The sequence below is a fragment of the Meleagris gallopavo genome, chromosome 1 (assembly GCF_905368555.1).
Source record: "Meleagris gallopavo chromosome 1, MGAL_WU_HG_1.1, whole genome shotgun sequence".
NCBI lineage: Eukaryota > Metazoa > Chordata > Aves > Galliformes > Phasianidae > Meleagris > Meleagris gallopavo.
Genome location: NC_139404.1, coordinates 6,455,181 through 6,475,197, shown reverse-complemented (window position 1 = coordinate 6,475,197; position 20,017 = coordinate 6,455,181). Strand labels below are relative to the sequence as shown.

General features: G+C 41.6%; 2 protein-coding genes across 7 annotated transcripts in view; one reads left to right on the top strand and one right to left on the bottom strand.

The window, feature by feature from the left end:
- The window catches only part of CDC123 (cell division cycle 123), a 37,990-nt gene extending 32,610 nt beyond the window's left edge, over positions 1 to 5,380 (bottom strand). The window contains exons 1-4 of the mRNA XM_003201858.4: positions 5,232 to 5,380; positions 3,671 to 3,742; positions 1,620 to 1,674; positions 369 to 401 (exon numbers count right to left, since the gene is read on the bottom strand). Coding sequence (XP_003201906.1) covers positions 369 to 401; positions 1,620 to 1,674; positions 3,671 to 3,742; positions 5,232 to 5,305 — 234 coding nt within the window. The 5' untranslated portion in view covers positions 5,306 to 5,380. The remainder of the gene's footprint in view (positions 1 to 368; positions 402 to 1,619; positions 1,675 to 3,670; positions 3,743 to 5,231) is intronic.
- On the top strand, positions 5,042 to 19,713 carry NUDT5 (nudix hydrolase 5). 6 transcript variants are annotated; one of them, XM_010718738.4, is made up of 10 exons: positions 5,042 to 5,260; positions 12,546 to 12,654; positions 14,849 to 14,916; positions 16,024 to 16,076; positions 16,769 to 16,876; positions 17,398 to 17,493; positions 17,838 to 17,939; positions 18,341 to 18,384; positions 19,045 to 19,098; positions 19,359 to 19,713. In XM_010718738.4, exons 1-10 carry the CDS (start codon positions 5,238 to 5,240, stop codon positions 19,362 to 19,364), a joined length of 663 nt encoding a protein of 220 aa, XP_010717040.2. In that variant the 5' UTR covers positions 5,042 to 5,237; the 3' UTR covers positions 19,365 to 19,713. The 6 variants fall into 6 exon arrangements, 5 of the variants coding, with proteins under 5 accessions (XP_010717040.2, XP_085071998.1, XP_085072018.1 ...); XR_002118245.2 differs by having other exon boundaries at positions 5,044 to 5,260; positions 18,341 to 18,397; positions 19,359 to 19,436; XM_085215877.1 differs by lacking the exons at positions 5,042 to 5,260; positions 18,341 to 18,384 and adding exons at positions 5,420 to 5,497; positions 11,097 to 11,279.
- Positions 19,714 to 20,017: the final 304 nt, after the last annotated feature.

Genomic DNA, 20,017 nt, shown 5'->3' with positions numbered 1-20,017 from the left:
TTCTGTGAAAACTGAGCTGCAGGGACTTCATTTCTTCTGCATTCAGTTCAATTAAGCAATTGGAAGATATTCAAAGCAGTGAAAATAAAAGGCAGCTATATTTAGACTAATCCTTCAGTTCATTTCCTATATTCTAAAAAGCATGTGATTGTTGGGAATGAGGGAAAGAAGCACTTCATTTTTAGTTAAGTAAAATTAAGCCAACAGAACATTTTTAAGGTTGCAAACACCTACACTGCCATCTAGTGAGAATGATCAGAAAAACGTTAACTACAGCAGGTATCAGTAACTGGCCACAGGTTTGTACCACAGGGCTCAGAAAGAATATTGCTTACAGACCCATATGCTGGGATTTTAGAGGACCTTACCTTAAGTGTTGCAGTGTTCTCATCATCTGACCACTGTTGAGAAAAGAGAACAAACCCAAGGTCAATGGTTTCTCGTGACATCATTTATAACTTATGAGAACATCAGAATCTATACAGCTTCCTACAACATGTAAAAAACATTGCCCTGATTCTTCTCCAGAACAATATGCCTCTAATTATAACAGTTATAAATTAAGACAGGAAAAATTGTGTACGTTCAATAAAAGTACTGTTGTGAAGTACAAATAAGAGACAACACCTATATGAGATGATTGTGATTCATATACAAGACTGCAAAACTCTGGAGTCTTTCCTACCTAAACCTTTGCCTCCCACACTTCTATCATTAAGGCTTGTGAAGGGCTTGGGGAATATGCCCTACGAGGAGAGACTGAAGGAAGTGAGGCTGTTAAGTCTGGGGAAAAAGAGGCTGAGAGGAGACCTTATTGCTCTCTTCACCTCAAAGGTGCTTACAGCAAGGGCGGGGTTGGTCTCTTCTCCCTGGTGACAGGATGAGGGGAAACAGCCTTAAGTTGCACCAGGGCAAATTTAGGTTGGATATCAGGAAACACTTCGTTACAGAAAGGGTTGTGAAGCACTGGAATAGGCTCCCCAGGGAGGTGGTTGAGTCACCTTCCCTGGATGTGTTTAGAAACCATTTGGATGTGGTGCTCAGGGACACGATGTAGCAGAGGGTTGTTAGAGTTAGGGTAGTATGGTTAGGTTGTGGCTGGACTCGATGACCTTTAAGGTATTTTCCACCCTGAGCAATTCTATGATCCTGTGATTAAACCCACAATCCACTAGTCCTCTTATGTTCCTCTTTCTCACCTCTTTTGTGATTTCTGTCATCTTGCTTTTATAACACTTTCCAGCATTTTTTAAATTCTGGAATATCTTACAGCCTTAAGGACTCTCATTATTTCTTGATGCAACTCCTCTAAATACACTCCTCCTAATCTTTCATGGCATAAAACAGCAATATTTTCCACTTCCATCATCTCCTAGCACTCTCTAGACATTATTAGAAATGTAATTAAAAAGAAAAAGTTTGAAGTGTTTCTGTGCCCTATCACACACTTTTTCTTGATGTCACAGAATAAATAATAATGTTTGTAAACTTTTTCTAAGGCAAATATCATGTGATTATCATTTTGGTAAAGTACCATCTTCACTTGTAAAGCATGCAGAAATGGTTACATGTTTAACATCAAGTCTCTAAAGGAAAAACAAAATTGAGGTATTACTCACCTGTATTTCTTCTGCATCATCACTCCCCTCTGGGGTTTGAGTTGGTGGATCTTCTCTAAGCCAAAAAATGAGGAGAGAAAAAAAAAAATGAGCACTGGAGTTTGAGTTGACTGTATATAATATAATTCCATAGCAACTACCAACTGTTGATCTCAGAATGCTTTCTAATAGGATTAAGTCTCAAAATCCCAACAAAGAAAACTGGAGCAAGCCAGTACAGAAAAACTGAAGACAAAACACCCCGACACTGGACTTGCACCCTGTCCAAAGCACTTGGATTCTTTCCAATGAAGAAATCACTTTCTGCTCTGAACACACCATAACCCAAGCTTTTCCACACCCTATTAATCATTCTTTTTGATCTTTTCTGTACTCACGCAGTACCACTAACTTCTTTTTTAAAAGATCAGCTTAAATTATGCTTTGCCTCCACACTCCTTTTCAAGCAAAAAAAGATTGAAAATTTGAATTTCAAATGCTGACCCATAGACTGTTGGTTCTGAAAACAAAGCACCCTCACACTTTGCTCACAGAAGATCCTACTTGAAGTGGTTACACAGTCATTAGCTTCCTCCTGGAAAGTTCCTTTTTCTACACAGATGAGATGTGCTGTTGTACACACTAGCAGCTCTGGGAGAAAACACTTGAGTGCAAATATTCCCTTGAAATTTGAAGTGACTTTTGAAGGTTCTTTTTTAGCCCATATAACTCAGTGGTCTTTAAGGCAGAACAACAAGAAGGCAAGTCAGCATAGCAATCAGGTTAAGTTCAAATCTCTGCAGTTAAGTGCTGCTAGCAAAAATTCAATTCTTCAAGCCACGTTTCTGCAGTACATTTCCCTAATGCACTTTCACAGGGATCAAACTGTCCATTCAGTTTTTGAGGTCTAGAGCTCAGATCAGAGGCTCACTGAGGTTTAAAATTCATGTCAGCCTTGACTGTAAGAAGATCACATTGACTTTTAGCACTTCTAGCTAAGAATGTTCAATTCAAGAGAAAAATGAGTTTTTAGGAGGGAATTTTAAATTGGAATTATCTTAATATAACTGAAGTCAATTATACAGATGTCCATTATTCCACTGAGATACCAAACCTGTTCATACAGCACAGCTGTGAACTCGAAGCATCTGTTTCAAATTTTCTGAATCTGATTACAAATTAAGTGGCAGTTATTAAATAAGTTACAATGTTCTGCAGAAGGCAACAACATGACTTCTTATCCAAAATGGCTTTAAGAATAATTCCCACTTTTCATCTTTACAAGGTGTTTAAACAGCTTCAGTTTTGTGTGAATTGGCTCCTGAGAAATTAGACATAGCTCCCTTATATTCATAGTCTAATTGGTTGCTCTGTGAGAGACAAACTCCTCTGAGTCTGGTTACCAGCAAGATGTATGCATGCAATAATCATTTTAAGAGAGTTATATGGTGAGATTCTAAGCTGAAAACAAAGAATAAAGCCTGGGTTCATATAAGTTGTTTTTCATAGACACCAATCTCACTTTTCATTCAGAATGTTAGCATTGGTATACAGGCAGTACATTCAGCCTCATCATATGCACTGATTATAGGCAAGCAAATGATTATATAACCTCAGTAATTAGTAAGATTTCATATTTGATTTATATTATTGAGAATTCAACTCAAGTAAGGACACTCCATCCCTGTATGAGGCTGCAGGCATGGGAATGCTGCAGCACTGTTCAGAGCACTGAGCTGCAACCAGCTTATCAAAGCAACCAAACACCTTCAGGATTGGCACTGACATCTGAGAACTGTTAGACTCTGGAAGGAAAAATAAAAAGAACTGCCCCTACCCAGTCTGGAATCATACACATCGTATGGGTTTTGGGATCTGCATTAAGCATTAGCAAGTCAAATTTTACTAATAGCACTAGTTTGTATACACACGTTCATACAGAACAAGGTTTACTGCAGTGAGACTGGTCAAATTTACAAAATTAAATACATAAGTTACAATACGCAAACAAATATCATTGTGACAATAAAACAGCATTAATACTCGCATGGTGGATGGTAAACACTCTTTACCTTCCAGAAACCACAAGTGTTCCATCATCCAGCAAATATTCTTTCACATTCTCTGGTAGAGGAAGTATGACACTAGGAAAAAAAAAAGAAAAAGAATTACTTCAATAATTTATTAATAATATTACTTACTAAAACAGTTAGATAATTATTTTTTAATGGAACATACCATAGCAGTACACTTTATTCTCTAAAACAATGAAGATACAAATTTCTATTGCTCCCCCTCACTCCTTCCCAAAAAGGAACTCCCTTTCTCCCTGAAGGGATGTACAGGAGAAAGACCAAAATTTTTTATGAAATGAACAAAACCACTTTAATTTTTCAAACTGCTAGGAAATACAAAGAAAAGATGTGCGGACAGTGCAGGGGGACAACATGTTGTTCAAAATAAAGTTCTTCCTTCTGAGATGCAAATCTAAATTTGCCTATATCAACTTAATGTTCCAAATATCATAGAATCTTTTTAATTGGAATGGATACACAAAGGCCATCTAGTCCAACTCTCCTGCAATAAACAGGAACACCTACAGCTAGATCAGATTGCCCAGAGCCCCATCTAGCCTAACCTTGAAAGTCTCCAGAGATGGGGCATTCACCACATCTCTGGGCAAGCTGTTCCAGTGCATGATGACCCTCACTAGGAAAGACTTTTTCCTTATATTCAATCTAAATCTCCCCTCTTTAAGCTTTAAACCATTTTCCCTTGTTCTGTCACCACAGACCCTGCTAAAGAGTCTGTCCCCTTCTTTCTTACAGCCCGCCTTTAGATCCTGAAAGGCTGCTCTCAGATCACTTCACAGCCTTCTTCAGATTAAACAGCCCCAGCTCTCTCAGCCTGTCCTCATAGGAGAGGTGTTTTATACCTTGGATCATCTTTGTAGCCCTCCCCTCCAACAGGTCCACATCTCTCCCGTACTGAGGACTCCCCATCTGGACACAGCACTCCAGCTGAGGCCTCACCAGCACAGAGCAGAAGGGCACGACCACCTCCCTCACCCTGCTGGCCACACTTCTTTTAATGCAGCCCAGGATACAGTTGGCTTTCTGGGCTGTGAGGGCACATTACTGACTCACATCCAGCTTTCCACCCACCATTACCCCAACCCTTATCAGCAGGCCTGTGCCCCATCCTTACATCCCCATCTCGTACTACCAGGAGCCTGCCACAACCCAGGCACAAGACCTCACAAGGCTCAGCTGGGCCCAGTGCTGCAGCCCGCCTAGGTCTCTCTGGATGGCATCCCGTGTCTCGAGGTGTAAATACGCACGGCTCTCACTAAATGAGAATCACAGACTGAGCTGGGAGGGACTTCAAAGCTCAGCTGACTGTAACGCCTGCAGCGCACCTTGTTGCCACCCACTAAAAGGGCAGCAGATCAGGCTGCCAGAGCTCAGCCTGGCCTTGACCGAGCTGCCTAAACATAGACATTCGGAGAGCATGAAAATTCATGAAAAGATTAAGCATTTTGAACACTGAGTCACTGCCTTTGGATCCACCCAGGCGCTTTCCTTGAGTCCTTCCTTCCTGACCGCCAGCACCGCCCCGCTCACAGCCCCTCACCTGCGGATGGTAACGGCGCGGAACAGCGGGTACCACACGGAGAACTGGCAGTGTGCCACCTGCTCCTTCTTCATCCTCTCCCGCAGCCCGGCCCGCTCTTTTCCCCGCCGTTCCGGAAACTCCTACTTTCTCCGGAACCTCCACGGCCGTCCCCGGAGCCGCCCGGACTTCTGCCGGCTGCGCACACGCCCGCCCCGCCCCCGCCCCGCTTTCCTCGCCGCCGCCGCTCCCGCCTCGCCGTGCAGTTGCTGAGGAAGACGCTGGCTGTAAGCCCTGTGCCCTCATGCCAAGGCCAGCTTGCTCCTTCTCACTGCTTTCCTTAAATCTGAGGCTGTCCTCAGCTCTCCTAAGATTCCACTAACCCAATTCTGCTTGTACAAACCTGCCTTTTTCTCTCCATTTATTTATTTATTAATCTGTAGGGCAAGGGCTGGTTAATTATCCCTGTTTTATTTAGCCCTGAATGATGCATAGCAGTCATCCACACAGCTAAATACAAGATCGGAAATGAAGCGTTTCTCCTGCTGCTTGCCTCTGTCCTGTCAGCCTCTCACCAGTTGATTCTGTTACTAGAAGGGTTTTGCTGTAATACAAGTGCAGCTTGATAACAAATTAGTGTGTGAAAGTCACTCTGGTCACATTAGCAATGTGTACCACATGTGCTGTTGGATTCATTGCTCGTTACCAGCACATCATGGCGTGGGTTGGAAGGGAGCTACAGGATGGTGTTGGATCACTTGGATCCAAGTCCTGCTGTGGGCTGGTTGAAGAGAGATTTAGGAAAGGTAATCATCCTGCATCTCTAAGACCTGTAGGTGGGGACTGGGGTGGTAAATCCCCCTCCACTGTAAGGACAGAACAAGTTTGAGACCACCTCATGAGACTGAATGTGTACAAGTCCATAGGGCCAGATGGAATACATACCATGTTTCAGAAGGAGCTGGCTGAGATGGTTACTGAGCTGCTCTCCATCATATTTAGAAAAAAATGGAGCTGTCAGGTGAGTCCCAGATGACTGGAGGAAGGATCACATCACTCCCATTTACAAGAAAGGGAGCAAGGAGAACTTGAGGAACTACAGGTCAGCGAGTCTCACCTCGGTGCCTGGGAAGATCATGGAACAGATCTTCCTGGATGACATGCTTGAACACACGAGGAATGGGTGCGTGATCCAAGACAGCCAGCACAGTTTCACCGGGGAGGTCATGCTTGACCAATCTGGTGGCCTTCTTTGATGAAGTGATGGCATCAGTGGACAAGAGAAAGATGACCGATGTCATTTACCTGGACTTGAGGAAGACCTTTGACATGGTCCCCCACCATATCCTTATCTCCAAATTGGAGGGATGTGGATTTGATGGGTGGACCACCCAATGAATAAAAAAAAAAAATTGGTTAAAAGGCCACAGACAGAGGATGGTCATTGCATAATCAATGAATATACAGGTGTTATAATTACAAAATATAAGAGAATTTAACCAAGCAGATTATTACACAAAAGAAAGAATAGATAGAGTGCTTACCCTTGTCCTGGGCTTGCTGTAAAAGTCCAGAAGAGGAATCTCCAGAAAGAGATCCTTCCTTACTCGTAGTCAGCTCTTAAATGGGTCTAGGAGAGGTGGAGCCAGGCTCCACCCCTTCTGGCAGCACAGGTGAATTGCTTTCACCTGTGCTCCCAGGGCTGACTCATTGCTCGTCCCAGGTGATCAATCAGAGGTTCAGACTGTGATTCAGCAGTTCCCATACAGGTCATCAATGGCTCTGTGTCCAGGTGGAGACCGGTAACGAGCAGTATCCCCCAGTGGTCTGTCTTGGGACCAGTGCCCTTTAACATCTTTATCAATGACATTGATGATATAATTGAGTGCACCCTCAGCAAGTTTGCTGATGACACCAAGCTGAGTGGTGCGGCTGACATGGTGGAAGGAAGGGATGCCATTCAGAGGGACCTTGACAGGCTGGAAAGGTGGGCCCGGGTGAACCTGATGAGGTTCAACACAGCAAAGTGCAAGATTTTATACTTGGGCCAGAGGAATCCCAGGCATCCGTACAGACTGGAAGGAGTGGTCCTTGAGAGCAGCCCTGCAGAGAAGGACCTGGGGGTCTTGATGGATGAAAAGCTTAACGTGAGCCAGCAGTGTGCCCTTGCAGCTTGAAAAGCAAATGGTATCCTGGGCTCCATCAAAAGAGGGGTGGCCAGCAGGGACAGGGAGGTGATTGTTCCCCTCTACTCTGCTCTTAAGAGTCCCCATCTGGAGTACTGTGTCCAGGTCTGGAGCCCCCAGTACAAGAAATACAGGGAGCTGTTGGAGAGGGTCCAGAGGAGGGCCACAAAGATAATCAGAAGGGTGGAGCACCTCCCCTACAAAGACAGGCTGAGGGAGCTGGGCTTGTTCAGCCTGGAGAAGAGAAGACTGCTGGGTGACCTCATTGCAGCCTTTCAGTACCTAAAGGGAGCCTATAAACAGGAGGGGAGTCAACTCTTTGAAAGGGTAGATAACTGCAGGACAAGGGGAAATAGTTTTAAGTTGAGGGAGGGGAGATTCAGGTTGGATGTCAAGGGGAAATTCTTTACAGAGAGAGTGGTGAGGTGCTGGAAGAGGCTGCCCAGAGAGGTTGTGGATGCCCCGTCCCTGGAGGTGTTCAAGGCCAGGTTGGATGGGGCCCTGGGCAGCCTGGTCTAGTATTGAATGGGGAGGTTGGTGGCCCTGCCTGTGGCAGGGGGGTTGAAGATTCATGATCCTTGAGGTCCCTTCCATCCCTTCTGTGATTCTGTGAATCAATCCATCTGCTGGGAATTGGATAGGCCCCAGTAGCTTGGCTACTCTGTGAGCTGATTTGCAAACCACAGCTGGTTTTAGATCTTAACGTTTGTGAAGGGTAATTTAGAAACTGATGTCAAAAAGATGGTGCTTGGAAGGCACTCACTCAGTAAGGGAACAAGTAACGAGTGTAAAGTTATATGTTTCACAACAGTATGACTCTTTCAGGTCTGAATTTGAGCCCCACACGATGTGAGTGGAACAAACAGTATAGTTTACCAGCTTTACCAGTTTACCAGGAATACTAACTGTCAAAGTCATCAGAGAAGGTAGAAGTGGGCCAAACTTTTCTTCTATAATCTGTAGTTCAAATACTATTGATTCATGCTAAGCAGGTTGGTAAATGTAAACGTTCCGATGTATTCTTAAATTTTTACTACTACCTATTAAATATTGAATTTTGCCGATCGTAAATCAAGTAATCAGGTTCCCGGCTGCTGTGCCAGCTGCATTATTACATTTTTAACTCAATTGCTGCAGTGGTAGTTTTATGAGAACCTTCCTGTCTGTGGGCTGTGAGACAGCAGCTGTTCTGAAACCTCACACAGGGATTGACACTGCAGCTTTAGATACAATTTTCTCTTGCAACAAATGTTTATGAAAAAAGAACTGTGCTGCCACTTTTTCCAGGGCACCCTTGGCTTATGTGAGATAGCAGAATTACAGCCTTAGACTTAACCAAGAGATATTTCAACTCTCAATTCTATATTCAGTTGGATTTGAAAATACATATAAATATTTTTGTTAGATCTTTTTAAAATATCACTCATACGTAGAGTTATTGCACCCACTAGTGGAAAAGATCAACACCACATAATCTAGTACAAATGAGTCTAATTTTCACCTATTTTAGATTTTGGTGCTATTTCAAATAAGTGAAGCTATCTTCAACAACTTCTTGTAATTTTAATCACAAATTATTCCTGAATTTGTCCACTGCAGAGAAGAACAAGCTGTGTTGAAAAGAGCTTCTGGCATGAGATAAGGTCCTTGGATGTATTTGTAATTGATATAGTTGGTATTAATGCAGTTATACTAAGCATTAATAATGCTGCATGGGGAGGGTGGGAGATTTTGGATACAGCTGTGGTCATCTTATGTTTGAGAGAGTGATACAATGATGCTGGCAAGTCAACGTAGAAGTACTATGATGAAGAATGGATAGGGATTTCCTTTGAGAGGAGACTAAAAGAGGAAGACTTATTCAGTCTGCTGAAAGAGTAGTGATATGGTTCACTGTACTCTTTTTGACTGGTTCATATTGTCAATCGAAAGAGCAGTAATTCTTTCCAAATACTGGATATCTATTTTTTCTGTATTTAGGGATGTGATTTTTTTTATATACTGTTGAAACGTAATGTGATACTTAGGGCATCACATAGGGCCTAGCTGGCTGCTTGTGTAGACCAGGAAACTCTTAGAGCCCGTTTGCTGGGCTTATTTTGCATGTGTTTGGTGGAAACCTTGATGTTGTGTGTTAAGAGTCACAGCGAGGTAACATGGTTATTGTCCAGCCACATCTCTTAAGTGAGGAGGGCTTGATACATTGTGGCTTAAGAACAAATGAGTAACAGCTAACTGTGAACTAGTATAAGACAAACCTTGTAAGAAAGTGAGGTTATTGAACAGCTTTTCATAATAGTAGTAGGATAGGAAAGCTACATAGTTTTAAGCTTTGTTTTTTTTTAAGAAAGGTTTATGTAATGTTTTTGAAATGACAGAATTGGATTTAATTAGTCAGGGTTCCTTTACAAGCTGTATGATACCTAAAGGCAGTTTGAAACCTTAACGACCACCCTGATGTACTGCATCCAACAGTCCTAAGGAAGAGCTTCCCCTGTGTACTTGGTGAGAAAATGGATTTATATACATTCATTTTAGTCCTGCTGATGAAGAGAAATATTTTGTACTATCTACTCCTCCACACTACTTTAAAGAATTAAATACAAATCTTATATGTGAGAAAGCTGATGTAGATTCATGCTTATCAATGTCTTACAGATGAACAGAAACCCAGACTTGCAGGCCACAACCTTCTCGGGCAAATGCATGCACCAAACACCTCCCAAAGAACAAAGGAGCCATCCAGACCTTTGGCTGTGGGGTTGCTGTGACATGGGTGCAAGTGTGCCTAGCTTTCTTTTGAGCAGGTGGCCAGGTTGTGAGAGGAAATCACCAAGCAGCATAGTATCCAGGAATCTGAGGGAGATTGACTGTGCAGTGACTGACAGCCCTGTCTCAAGTCCATGCAAGGGAAGGAAGCTAAGCCAGCTTCCATCTATGAGAAGATAGACTGCAATAACAAGCAAGACGAGGTAGACTGGACTCATTTCTGCTTGGAGCAGAACAGATAGAAGGCTCTGGGACTGAAAAAAAGCAGAGGGTGCTGGTAACAGTCAAGAGCCAGGAAAGGACAACCATATGAAGTTGATCCAGCCAAGCACCTATTACTAGAACCAGTGCCACCAAAAAAGGCAAAGGGCATTAGTAACAAAGGATTCCTCACTGAGAGGCACTAAGGCACCCATTTGCCACTTGGACAACCGCTTCAGAGAGGTTTGCTATATGTCAAGGGCCCACATTTGTGATATCAAGAGGAGGTTATCAGGTCTGAGAAAGCCAGAGCACAGGAGCTCTCTATCCCCCAATACATAAAATAAAGCAGGAGAGGCAGCAGGCCAGCATGGCTGAACAGGGACCTGCTGGTTAAACTGAGGGATAAAGAGGAAACACACAGGCAGTGGAAGCAGGGATGTGTGGCCTGGGAAGAGTGCAAAGATGTCATCCAGACACGTAGAGATGAGATCAGGAAAGCCAAGGCACAGATGGAACTGAGCCTGGTAGGGATATGATAAGTAATGAGAAGGGATTCTGTAGGTACATTGGTCAGAAGAGAAAGGTCCAGGAGACTGTACTCCCTCTGCTAAATGAGAAAGGGGTGCTGATAACAATGGGCAAGAAGGCTGAGGTTCTCAATGGTTCTTTGCCTCAGTTTTCACTGGTAGTCAGGCTTTCCATGTCTTTCATGTCTCCGAACCCACAGGTGAGGTCAGGGGGAGCAAAATCCCTCCCACTGCAAGAGAAGAGCAAGTTCAAGACCCCCTGATGAGACTGAATGTGTACAAGCCTATGAGGCCTGATGACATACAGCTCAATGTCCTGAAATAACTGGCTGATGTGGTTGCTGAGCCACTCTCCATCATATTCAAAAAGTCATGACACTCAGGTAAAGTCCCCAGTGACTGGAAAAAGGGAAACAACACTCCAATTTTTTTAAGAGAGGGAGAAAGGAAAATTCATGCCAGTGAGCCTCTGAGCCTCACCCTGTGCATAGGAAGATCACAGAGCGGATCCTCCTGGAAGTTATGTTAAGGCTCATGCAAGATGAGGAGGTGATCTGGTGGCCTTCTAAGATGGAGTGATGGCATCAGTGGACAAAGTAAGAGCAACTGATGTCATTTACCTGGACTTGTGCTAGGATTTTGATAAGGTCCTACAAAACATCCTTACCTCGGTGATGGAGAGAGATGGGTTTGCTTGGTGGTTAATACAGTGAGTAAAGAATTGGTTGGATTGTTGTAGCCAGAGGGTCGTGGTCAATGGCTCTATGTCCAGGTGGAGGTTGGTGACGAGTGGTGTCCAGCACAGGTATATTTTGGGACAGATGCTCTTAAACATCCTTGTCAATTATATAGATAGTGGGTTTGAATGTATTCTCAGAAAATTTGCTGACACCAAGCTGAATGGGGTGGTTCACAAAATAGAAGGAAGGGATGCCATCCAGAGGGATCTGGACAAACTTGAAAAGAGGCCCACAAGAACCTGATGAGGTTCAAGGCCACAAGAGAGTGTTCTACTTCAATTGGGGCAGTTCCAGATATGAGTACAGACAGGGAGAAGAACTCACTGAGAGCAGCCCTGCAGAGAAGGACTTGGGGTTCTGGTACAGCCCGCAAGGCCAACTGTATCCTGGGCTGTATCAAAAGAGGGGTAGCCAGCAGGGAGAGGGAGGGGGTTGCTGTGGATGCCCCAACCCTGGAGATGCTCAAGGCCAGGTTGGATGGGGCTCTGGGGAGCCTGAGCTGGTGGGAGGCACTCAATCCATGGCAGAGGGGTTGGAACTGGACAGTCTTTAAGGTCTGTTCCAACTCAACCACTGTACGACTCAATGATTGACAGAGCACATCTCTGAGCAGAATGAAACAATTCAGCTAAAATGGATCCACTTTGTGTGTGTCTGAACTTTGAACAGTTAAGGCAGGTATCTTCAGTCAGTGCAGTTACTCTGTAGTTGATAGCACTATTACCAACCATGTAAGTCAGGGCTTTGATCCAAACTTCCTTTGAATCAGTCAGGTGGAGCTGAAAATGTGAACTGCACATGCTATCACATGTTGCTAACTTTCTCTAGCAAGTTTCATTTGTTAATTTAGAATGCAGAAATGAACCTTTTAACTTTACTCTGAAAGCAAATATTGACTTTGTTTTATAGTAGACTGGACTTTGCACAGGAGGGGAAAAGCCTGACATTCCTGAAAATGGCAGCTGAGACATCCACAGAAGTTCCAAAAACTGCTAAGCAATTCGTCCTTAAAGAAGAGGTACAACATGTTTGGTTTTGACACATTGTATTGCTAAATAACAGTTACTTGAGACTGATCAAAATATTTGTGAGTGCAGAATAAGAACTGTGATAGATGCTAAAGTTTTGTACAGTCTGTTCAGAGGAAGTACATCTTCCTGAAGGTCGAAGAGTGTCCAGGTATTTTCAAGCTTCTGGTTTTTTTTTGTTTTTTTTTTTTTTTTTTCTGATTTAAAGTTGTTTCCTGTATTGTCTGTTCAGGCTGTTTTCAGTGTTAAGAAATAAGGCTGGTACCTCTGCTAGATTGTAGCAATGGGTGGATTGGGAAAATGAGCCTTGTTATCTGTTCCTCTAAGATGAGCCACAGAGAGTTCCTTAAGATTTACAACTATACCTTTTTTTCAGACTTTCTGGAAGGATTTGAATTGAGATGATTGCTTTTCTAAGGATGCTGATAAGGAGATAGTAGGATGTTCTGAAAATGCTGTACTTGCACCTTACCTTTACAGAATCAGGAAATATTAGGTCCTCAGAAAGGAATTCAGAGGTATTTCTGTGTGCTTATTGGAGCATTTTCACCTTTTATTACCAATTTTTGTTAGACCTTACAACATGCTTTGTTTCAGGTCACATATTAATTTTATGCCCTATTTTTTTTTTTTAAGTCATACCTCTTTTCCTTCATAATATTTCATACTTCAGAGTCCTTCAGAAGTTTGTTATGAGGTCTTACATATTCAAAATGATTTATCTTTTCTAGTAATTTTCTGGGCTTTCTTGAGGAGAATGTTTACCATGCATTTGCCAGTCACTCTTATACTTGAAGTGTTTCTGTACTCTTCAGCATCTAAATGGTTTGATGTCAGAGTATCTTCTTGCATGAAAGCAGCTGCTGATCTTCCACCTGCTTCTGGGAAGCTACAGTCTGTGAGCAAAAGATGATATTCTTTGCCCATCAAAGTAATAGGTGAAGCAACAAATACAGCTTATTTTAAAACTGAGTATAGCTCATAGAACACACCCTGGAAAGTCCCATTAGGCCCCAGATAGAAAATTTTGCAAAGCAAGAGTTATGCTTGTAGACCAGCTTCTAAAAGGTTTTATTTGTGCACCCAACAGTTTGGGTGACAATGAAACTTTATTTTTCTTCTAGAGACACCTGTCAGCTTTCAGATTTCTCACCCTAAAGACAGTCAGCAGGAAGGACTTTACCTCACTTCAGGGGATTGTAGAACACTTACCATGTAAACATTTATGCTGCATGTCCTATAGTACTTTTTAATTATTTCTCCATGACAGCAGAGGACAAAAGTTGTGCTTAAAGAGTAGCTGATTAAAAATACAACGCTTTGACACTGCTTTGTATACATAAAATCTACATTTTTTTCCTTCAGTTGTCTTTTTGGAGCTTGTCTGATTTCTTACAGCCAGTTCTTTCTTTCTCCTGTCAGACTCCAGAATCTGATTTCAGCTATTTTCCCCTTTCTGCTTAGCAAATAGTAACTGGTGATCTGCCAGTTCTGCTGAGTGCTTCAGCAATATGTGGCCATGACCAATAGTTCTTTGTGTTTTCTGCAGTGTTTAACAAAATAAATTATAAAATAAAATTCATTATTACAAAATATTTGGCTTTATTGTTTGTTTAACTGAAGTATACGGACAGCCAACAGGAAACGATTTTCATCTCTTTGTCTTTCAGATAAGAGCTGCATCACGTACTGCATTTCACTTCTAGGTATTCTTTTGGTTGATGAACCTCTCTCTCAATTTAGGTTCATGATCCACACGGCTCCACGTGTCCTATTTGCTCTTTGTCCTACACTAGAGGGTGGTAACGTGCCTATCACATGAACAGCCTCTGGGTCTTAATCCTTTGCTACAATTTAATGTTGTGGGGTTTTTTGTTGTTGTTGTTTTTTATTATTTTCCAGAACTTCTCTTCCCCTTGTGAATACATCCTCCATTGCTATGTGCAATGTTTCTAATTACACAATAAGAGTTCACTGAAACATGGTTATAAAAGTTAAAGGAAGATACTAGGCTTATTTTCTATTCCAATTCAAGAACTTGGCATAAATGCTTTTTCCCAGCAGTTACAGGAAGTTGTTAAGATTTTATTTCCAAAAGAAATACAATAATAATTCTCTCCCTAAACCCAAGTATCTTTGAGATTAATCTTATAATTTATTTTTAAAAGAATACTTTATTTTTAGGTAATCGTAGAAAGAAAATGGTTGAAGCTTGAGGAAACAACTTACACTGATGCCTTTGGTAAAACCAGGTAATCGTCTTTCTGGATCCTCTTCAGATTCCTGTAACGTTCCCAGTTCTGTGGGCCAGCCAGAATATGAACCCTACAAACCTATTACCCAACACATGACATTCTATTTATTGTGCAGTTCCTTTATAGTTCATCCTGTTCAGAGAAAAAAGTCCTTCTCTAGCAGGCATGCTAGCATATGGGATCATATTTGGCTCCTGAATCTTTTGGGGCTCGTTAGACCTTCATTTACCTTGCATTTCCAGTTCCTTATCCAGATGCTGTACAGAAGCAAGTTGTAGCAGTGCAGACAGACAGAGGTGATCAGTGAATCTGTCCTTTGGCATTTGTGGGATCTCATTTTCACTGCTGATGGTGCAGGACCTTCCATACTACTGAAAAGTTACTGTTTTCTTGTATGTTATCATACTTGTCCAGTTCTTTTGTATGCTTTAGTTATGCCATATTTACCTAGACGTGACAAGCTTTATTTTACCACCCCTTAATGTATTACATTCCATCTTGATTCCTTTCTCCAGTGCCTCCCCATTTATCAGCAAAATATCCTTTTAAGAAATAGCAAAGACTGGAGCTTTTGTGAAAGGATTTTTATAGCTGATGGCTTTTTGGAGTTTCCTCATTCCATTGCTTATTTTGAGAGAAAAGTTTGTCTTTCTTTCCTGTGTGCTTCTCTTGTTCAAGTAAGTGAGCTGTGAGTTCACAGTTACATTATAAATTGCATAAAAGCAAGATAAAAGAATGAACGTGGTCTTTTTTCAAAACTAACAAAATCTGGCATGTTAAATACATAAATTGCTCCATCTTGCACTTTTCCAGGATCACTTTTTTATGATTTGTTCTGTGACAATCATTTGTGTCTTTCCATTATGTTTAGTGACCAGGTATCTATTTTCTCTCTCATTTGTGTATGCAAGACAAAATTCGACCACAGACATCTTACATGGCTGAAACACGACAGGGGTTACCTACAGCCAGCTGCTTTCCTGCTGGGCCTCACTGAACAATGGCATGTTTTGCTTTCTGATTACAACTGCAAGGATAGAAGACAATTTATAAAATGTGGATATTTTTAATCTATCAATTTGTTGTTTTCTTTATGCTGAACAGAACTTGGGAAACTGTAAAGCGTGTTGGCAAGAAAAAGAGTGTTTCAGCTGATGGTAAGACTGTGATGACATTTGTTTGTTAGCATCTTTTCTTGTGACAGTTCTGATAAACTCACAGTGCAGCATGAGAGCCAGTATGTGAATAAAAAGACAGCTCAGTAAGGCTTGCAGGATAAGCCATAGCTCTGAGCAAGTGTGCACTCCTGAAATACTGACTGAAGAGCTCAGCAACCAGAATCTTGCTGCTAGGAGTGTTTTCCCAAGATCGCTGTATTCACCTGATGTAAATTGCAAAGATGTGATGAATGTCCTGGTGCACGTCAGCTCACAGACTCATGAATTGGGTTTGCTGTAGGAGCTTTGCATACAGTACTCTTCAGGCAAAAGATTGACATAAGTCAGACATGGAAGGAGTGTAGGAAGGGCTTCCATCTGGTGGTTTCCAGTGTCTGCAGGTGAGACAGTGCCTCCCAAGCTACTGGAGGGGCTAAGGCTCAGTCTTGCTTAGTACACTTCCCTCTAGTTGGCTGAGGAATTCTGAGGATCCCATTTTGGGCTTTTCTGCCTCATCGTGCATGGTATAAAGAGTTTAAATTTATAATTCAGGATAACAGAGCAGTGATCTAAATGTTTGCCAGCCTGATGCTAGTGCTAGTGTCCTTAGCTTCATTCCTGGATCTAGCACTAAATGCTCACTTTGTTGTACTCAAGTAATACGTGCTTACATCTTCTGTCACTGCTCCTAGGTGTGGCAGTAATAGCTGTACTACAGAGAACTCTCCACTATGACTGTATTGTCCTAGTGAAACAGTTCAGGCCTCCAATTAATGGCTACTGCTTGGAGTTTCCTGCAGGTAAGTGATGGAAACATTCAGTCTCATAGCACTGACAGCTAACTGTGTTTAGATGTGCTAGGAGTTTCAATCTTTATTAAGTGGTCTGACCAGAATTCCATGGTGGTCTGTAGCTCAGTGTGCTCTTCAGCACTATTTAATAGCGAAGCATACAAAGGGAATGCAGTTCATTTTAGGAGACTGAAGGCATTGTGCACGAGTTTGGTAAGAGAATATTGCATTTCCCTCCTCTCCTCTTACCTGTAAGAGCCATAGCACCTCGTCTTCTTTCCCTCATGAGAATATTAATACCATCTTATGGGAAGATAGCACAATACTGTTGACAGTTGAAGACATGAGCAGCAGCAACGATGTGTCCAGGAATTTGAATCCTTCCTAAAGCCTCAGTTTCTTCCTATGTAAAAGTAGGGTAATGAGGACATTTCACCTCATTTGTGAAGCTGGATTTGATCTCAGAATAATGGATACTGTGGGTAAGTGCTAACTGTTAAATTGTTCTTGTGTTATTATTTATCTCACAGGCCTCATTGAGGAAAATGAGACTGCAGAAAGTGCTGCATTGAGAGAGCTGGAGGAAGAAACTGGCTACAAAGGGGAAGTTGTTGAATGTACTCCAGGTCTGTGCTTTTCTTTTTTTCTTTCTATCCCAAAGCTAATTCTCTCTGATGGATGATACAAAATACTCTAAACCAAAGGAAAAAAAAAACTACACAGAAAACTACAGAAATGAACAGAGAGTTGTATCCTATGGCTGTACCAATGAGACTTTGGTACTTGATGAATCAGCTGCTAAGCTCCTGTAAATGTACAGGACTAGAGGTTGACCTTTACAGGGAAAAACATTGCTATTAACGACAATCCTTTACATAAAACTTGTGATTCGGATGGAAGTTATTTTGCAAAATGGTGAGATGCCTGGCCTCTGCTTTTGAAAAACAAATGTCTGTTTGCTTTTTTGCAGCACTCTGCTTGGACCCAGGTGTGTCAAACAGCACAACACACATTGTGAGCGTTACCATTAATGGAGATGATGCCGCCAATACAAGACCTAAGCAAAAGCTTGGTGAGTTCTGTGCCATTTAGATGGAAACTCTTAGAAGATAACAGAACATGTTTAATGGAACTACTCCTACCACCGTATTTTCCTCTTCCATCCTTCATGATTTAGACTCCGTAAATAAAGTCTTCAAATCATACCCTGCAGCATAGAGAAGCAGACCCATGTTTATTTGCTAAATTCACAGGGGATGCCTAGATGTTAAATCTAAAGTAATCTAAAGTATCAGCTTATTCACAGCAAGAAATTTAGATGCTAAACTTTAATGAATGCCAAAAGATTCTCCTTAGTTGTGGCTTGACCCTGGAAGTAACTATGATGTCATTCACAGTCAGGTAACAGAATGCTTCTTAGCTGTAAATGTATTTCAAAACCCTTGTGTTGTTTCTTTTGTTTGTTTTTTACAGATGATGGAGGTATGTCACATAGCTGTGCTCCTGGTAACAGGAAGGTCAAGTGTGTTTGTATGTTTTACTTAGAAAATGTCAGTTAAAACTGTGGGTTTTTGGGGCTTGGTTAATCTCTTGACCCAAATCAAGCATGCACAAGACTGTCTATGGCATAGATGTGAAAATTCCTGTGACTACTATCACTTCAGTTGTATTCAAATATTACAACAGAGGCACTATTATCTCAAGAAATACAAACCGAATCCTCAACAGCTGTAACTCAGACCTTGAAAGGCAACTAATTCATACAGGCCAGGCAGGTGTAAGCTAACATATTCTCCCGTAGCAAACCTTTTTTCTCTAGAAACTGCTGTTGTGGTCTTCAAATGCATCTAAAGTCCCTTCCTGTGCCAGTTCAGCCAGACAAGGTTCCAATTTGACCGATTTTCCATTCTCAGGAGAAAGTCTCCTTTTAGAAAGGTTCTCACCTTCCACAGCTGCCAGTTTTTTCCTGTTTATTTCTGACAAACCTGTTCATGATCCCAGTCACTGCCTTCCCTCAGGAACTGAGACTTTTTATGATACATAGAGGTCCACAGCTTTTAGATGGTGATGAGCATTAAGCTAGTTTTTTTTCCTCCTATAGGTTGTAAGTAGGACACTAAGATAGACATCCTCTTCACTGCTTTAGAGGTGTTTAACATTTTCTTCTTCTCGCCTAGAATTTGTGGAAGTTATTTCACTTCCAAAGAACGACTTACTGCAAAGAATCGATGGTAAGAGCTTTCTGACATTAAATGCACTAATTTGAGCTTCAAGTAACAAGTAACCATTAGCATCTCTTCTCATAGCTCTTCACAAGTCTATATCTTAAACAAAAAGCTGCAGGAGACTTGACCCTACGACAGAATTACTGGTAGCCTGAGATGTTTGCATGAATAATCCCATTCACCACTTTAGTAATGGACGTAGGAGTTTGTGGAAAGTTGTAACTGCATCTCATACTTTCTTTTTCTTCTTTTCCCTTGCCCCTCAGAACTAGTAGCAGAAGAGCATATTGCAGTGGATGCCAGGGTTTATACTTATGCACTGGCCCTGAAGCGTGCAACAGAGAAACCGCTCCAAGTTCCTTTCATGAAGTTCTAAAACTTCACAGTAATATAGCTGAGAATCCTCCAGTCCAGATGGCTTAGAAGTGTAACTCTTCTTGTAATAAAGGTTGCTTACTTGTAGAGTAAAAAAAAAAATTATATACATATATATATATACACTTGTAGGAATGATTGTGATATTTTTACCTGGAATTAACTGACGGAAAGCATTTCTTCTAACTGTTTAGTCTACCTAGCCTTGACAGAATAATCAAAATAAAAATGCTGCTTAATTTTCAAGATGACTCATTTCTGATTATTCATCACTACGTTGATATTTCAGTATAAGAAAGATGCTTAAGCAACTGTATTTGGTGTGGTAGCAACACCTGTTCAAAATGAGAGAGAAAACAGGAAGACCACATTATGCATTTGTGCCAAATTAAGTGGTAAGAGAAAATGAATTCACTGGATACAAGCATTGTTTAATCTAAGAAAACAGAGAGACTGACAACAGTGGTGATGGTAGCAAAACATAAACTAGTGCAAACTAGAATGGAGCCAGGTAAGTGATGCTATTTAAGGTATGGGATTAGTAGAAGAG

What these genes read in the sequence shown, in the direction of transcription:
- NUDT5 (XM_085215872.1), top strand. Translation starts at nt 5,238, where the DNA reads ATGGTAACGGCGCGGAACAGCGG. An exon ending in AAAGAGTGTTTCAGCTGATG is followed by an intron (nt 16,077 to 16,768) that starts GTAAGACTGTGA and finishes CACTGCTCCTAG; the next exon opens with GTGTGGCAGTAATAGCTGTA. An exon ending in AGTTGTTGAATGTACTCCAG is followed by an intron (nt 17,494 to 17,837) that starts GTCTGTGCTTTT and finishes GCTTTTTTGCAG; the next exon opens with CACTCTGCTTGGACCCAGGT.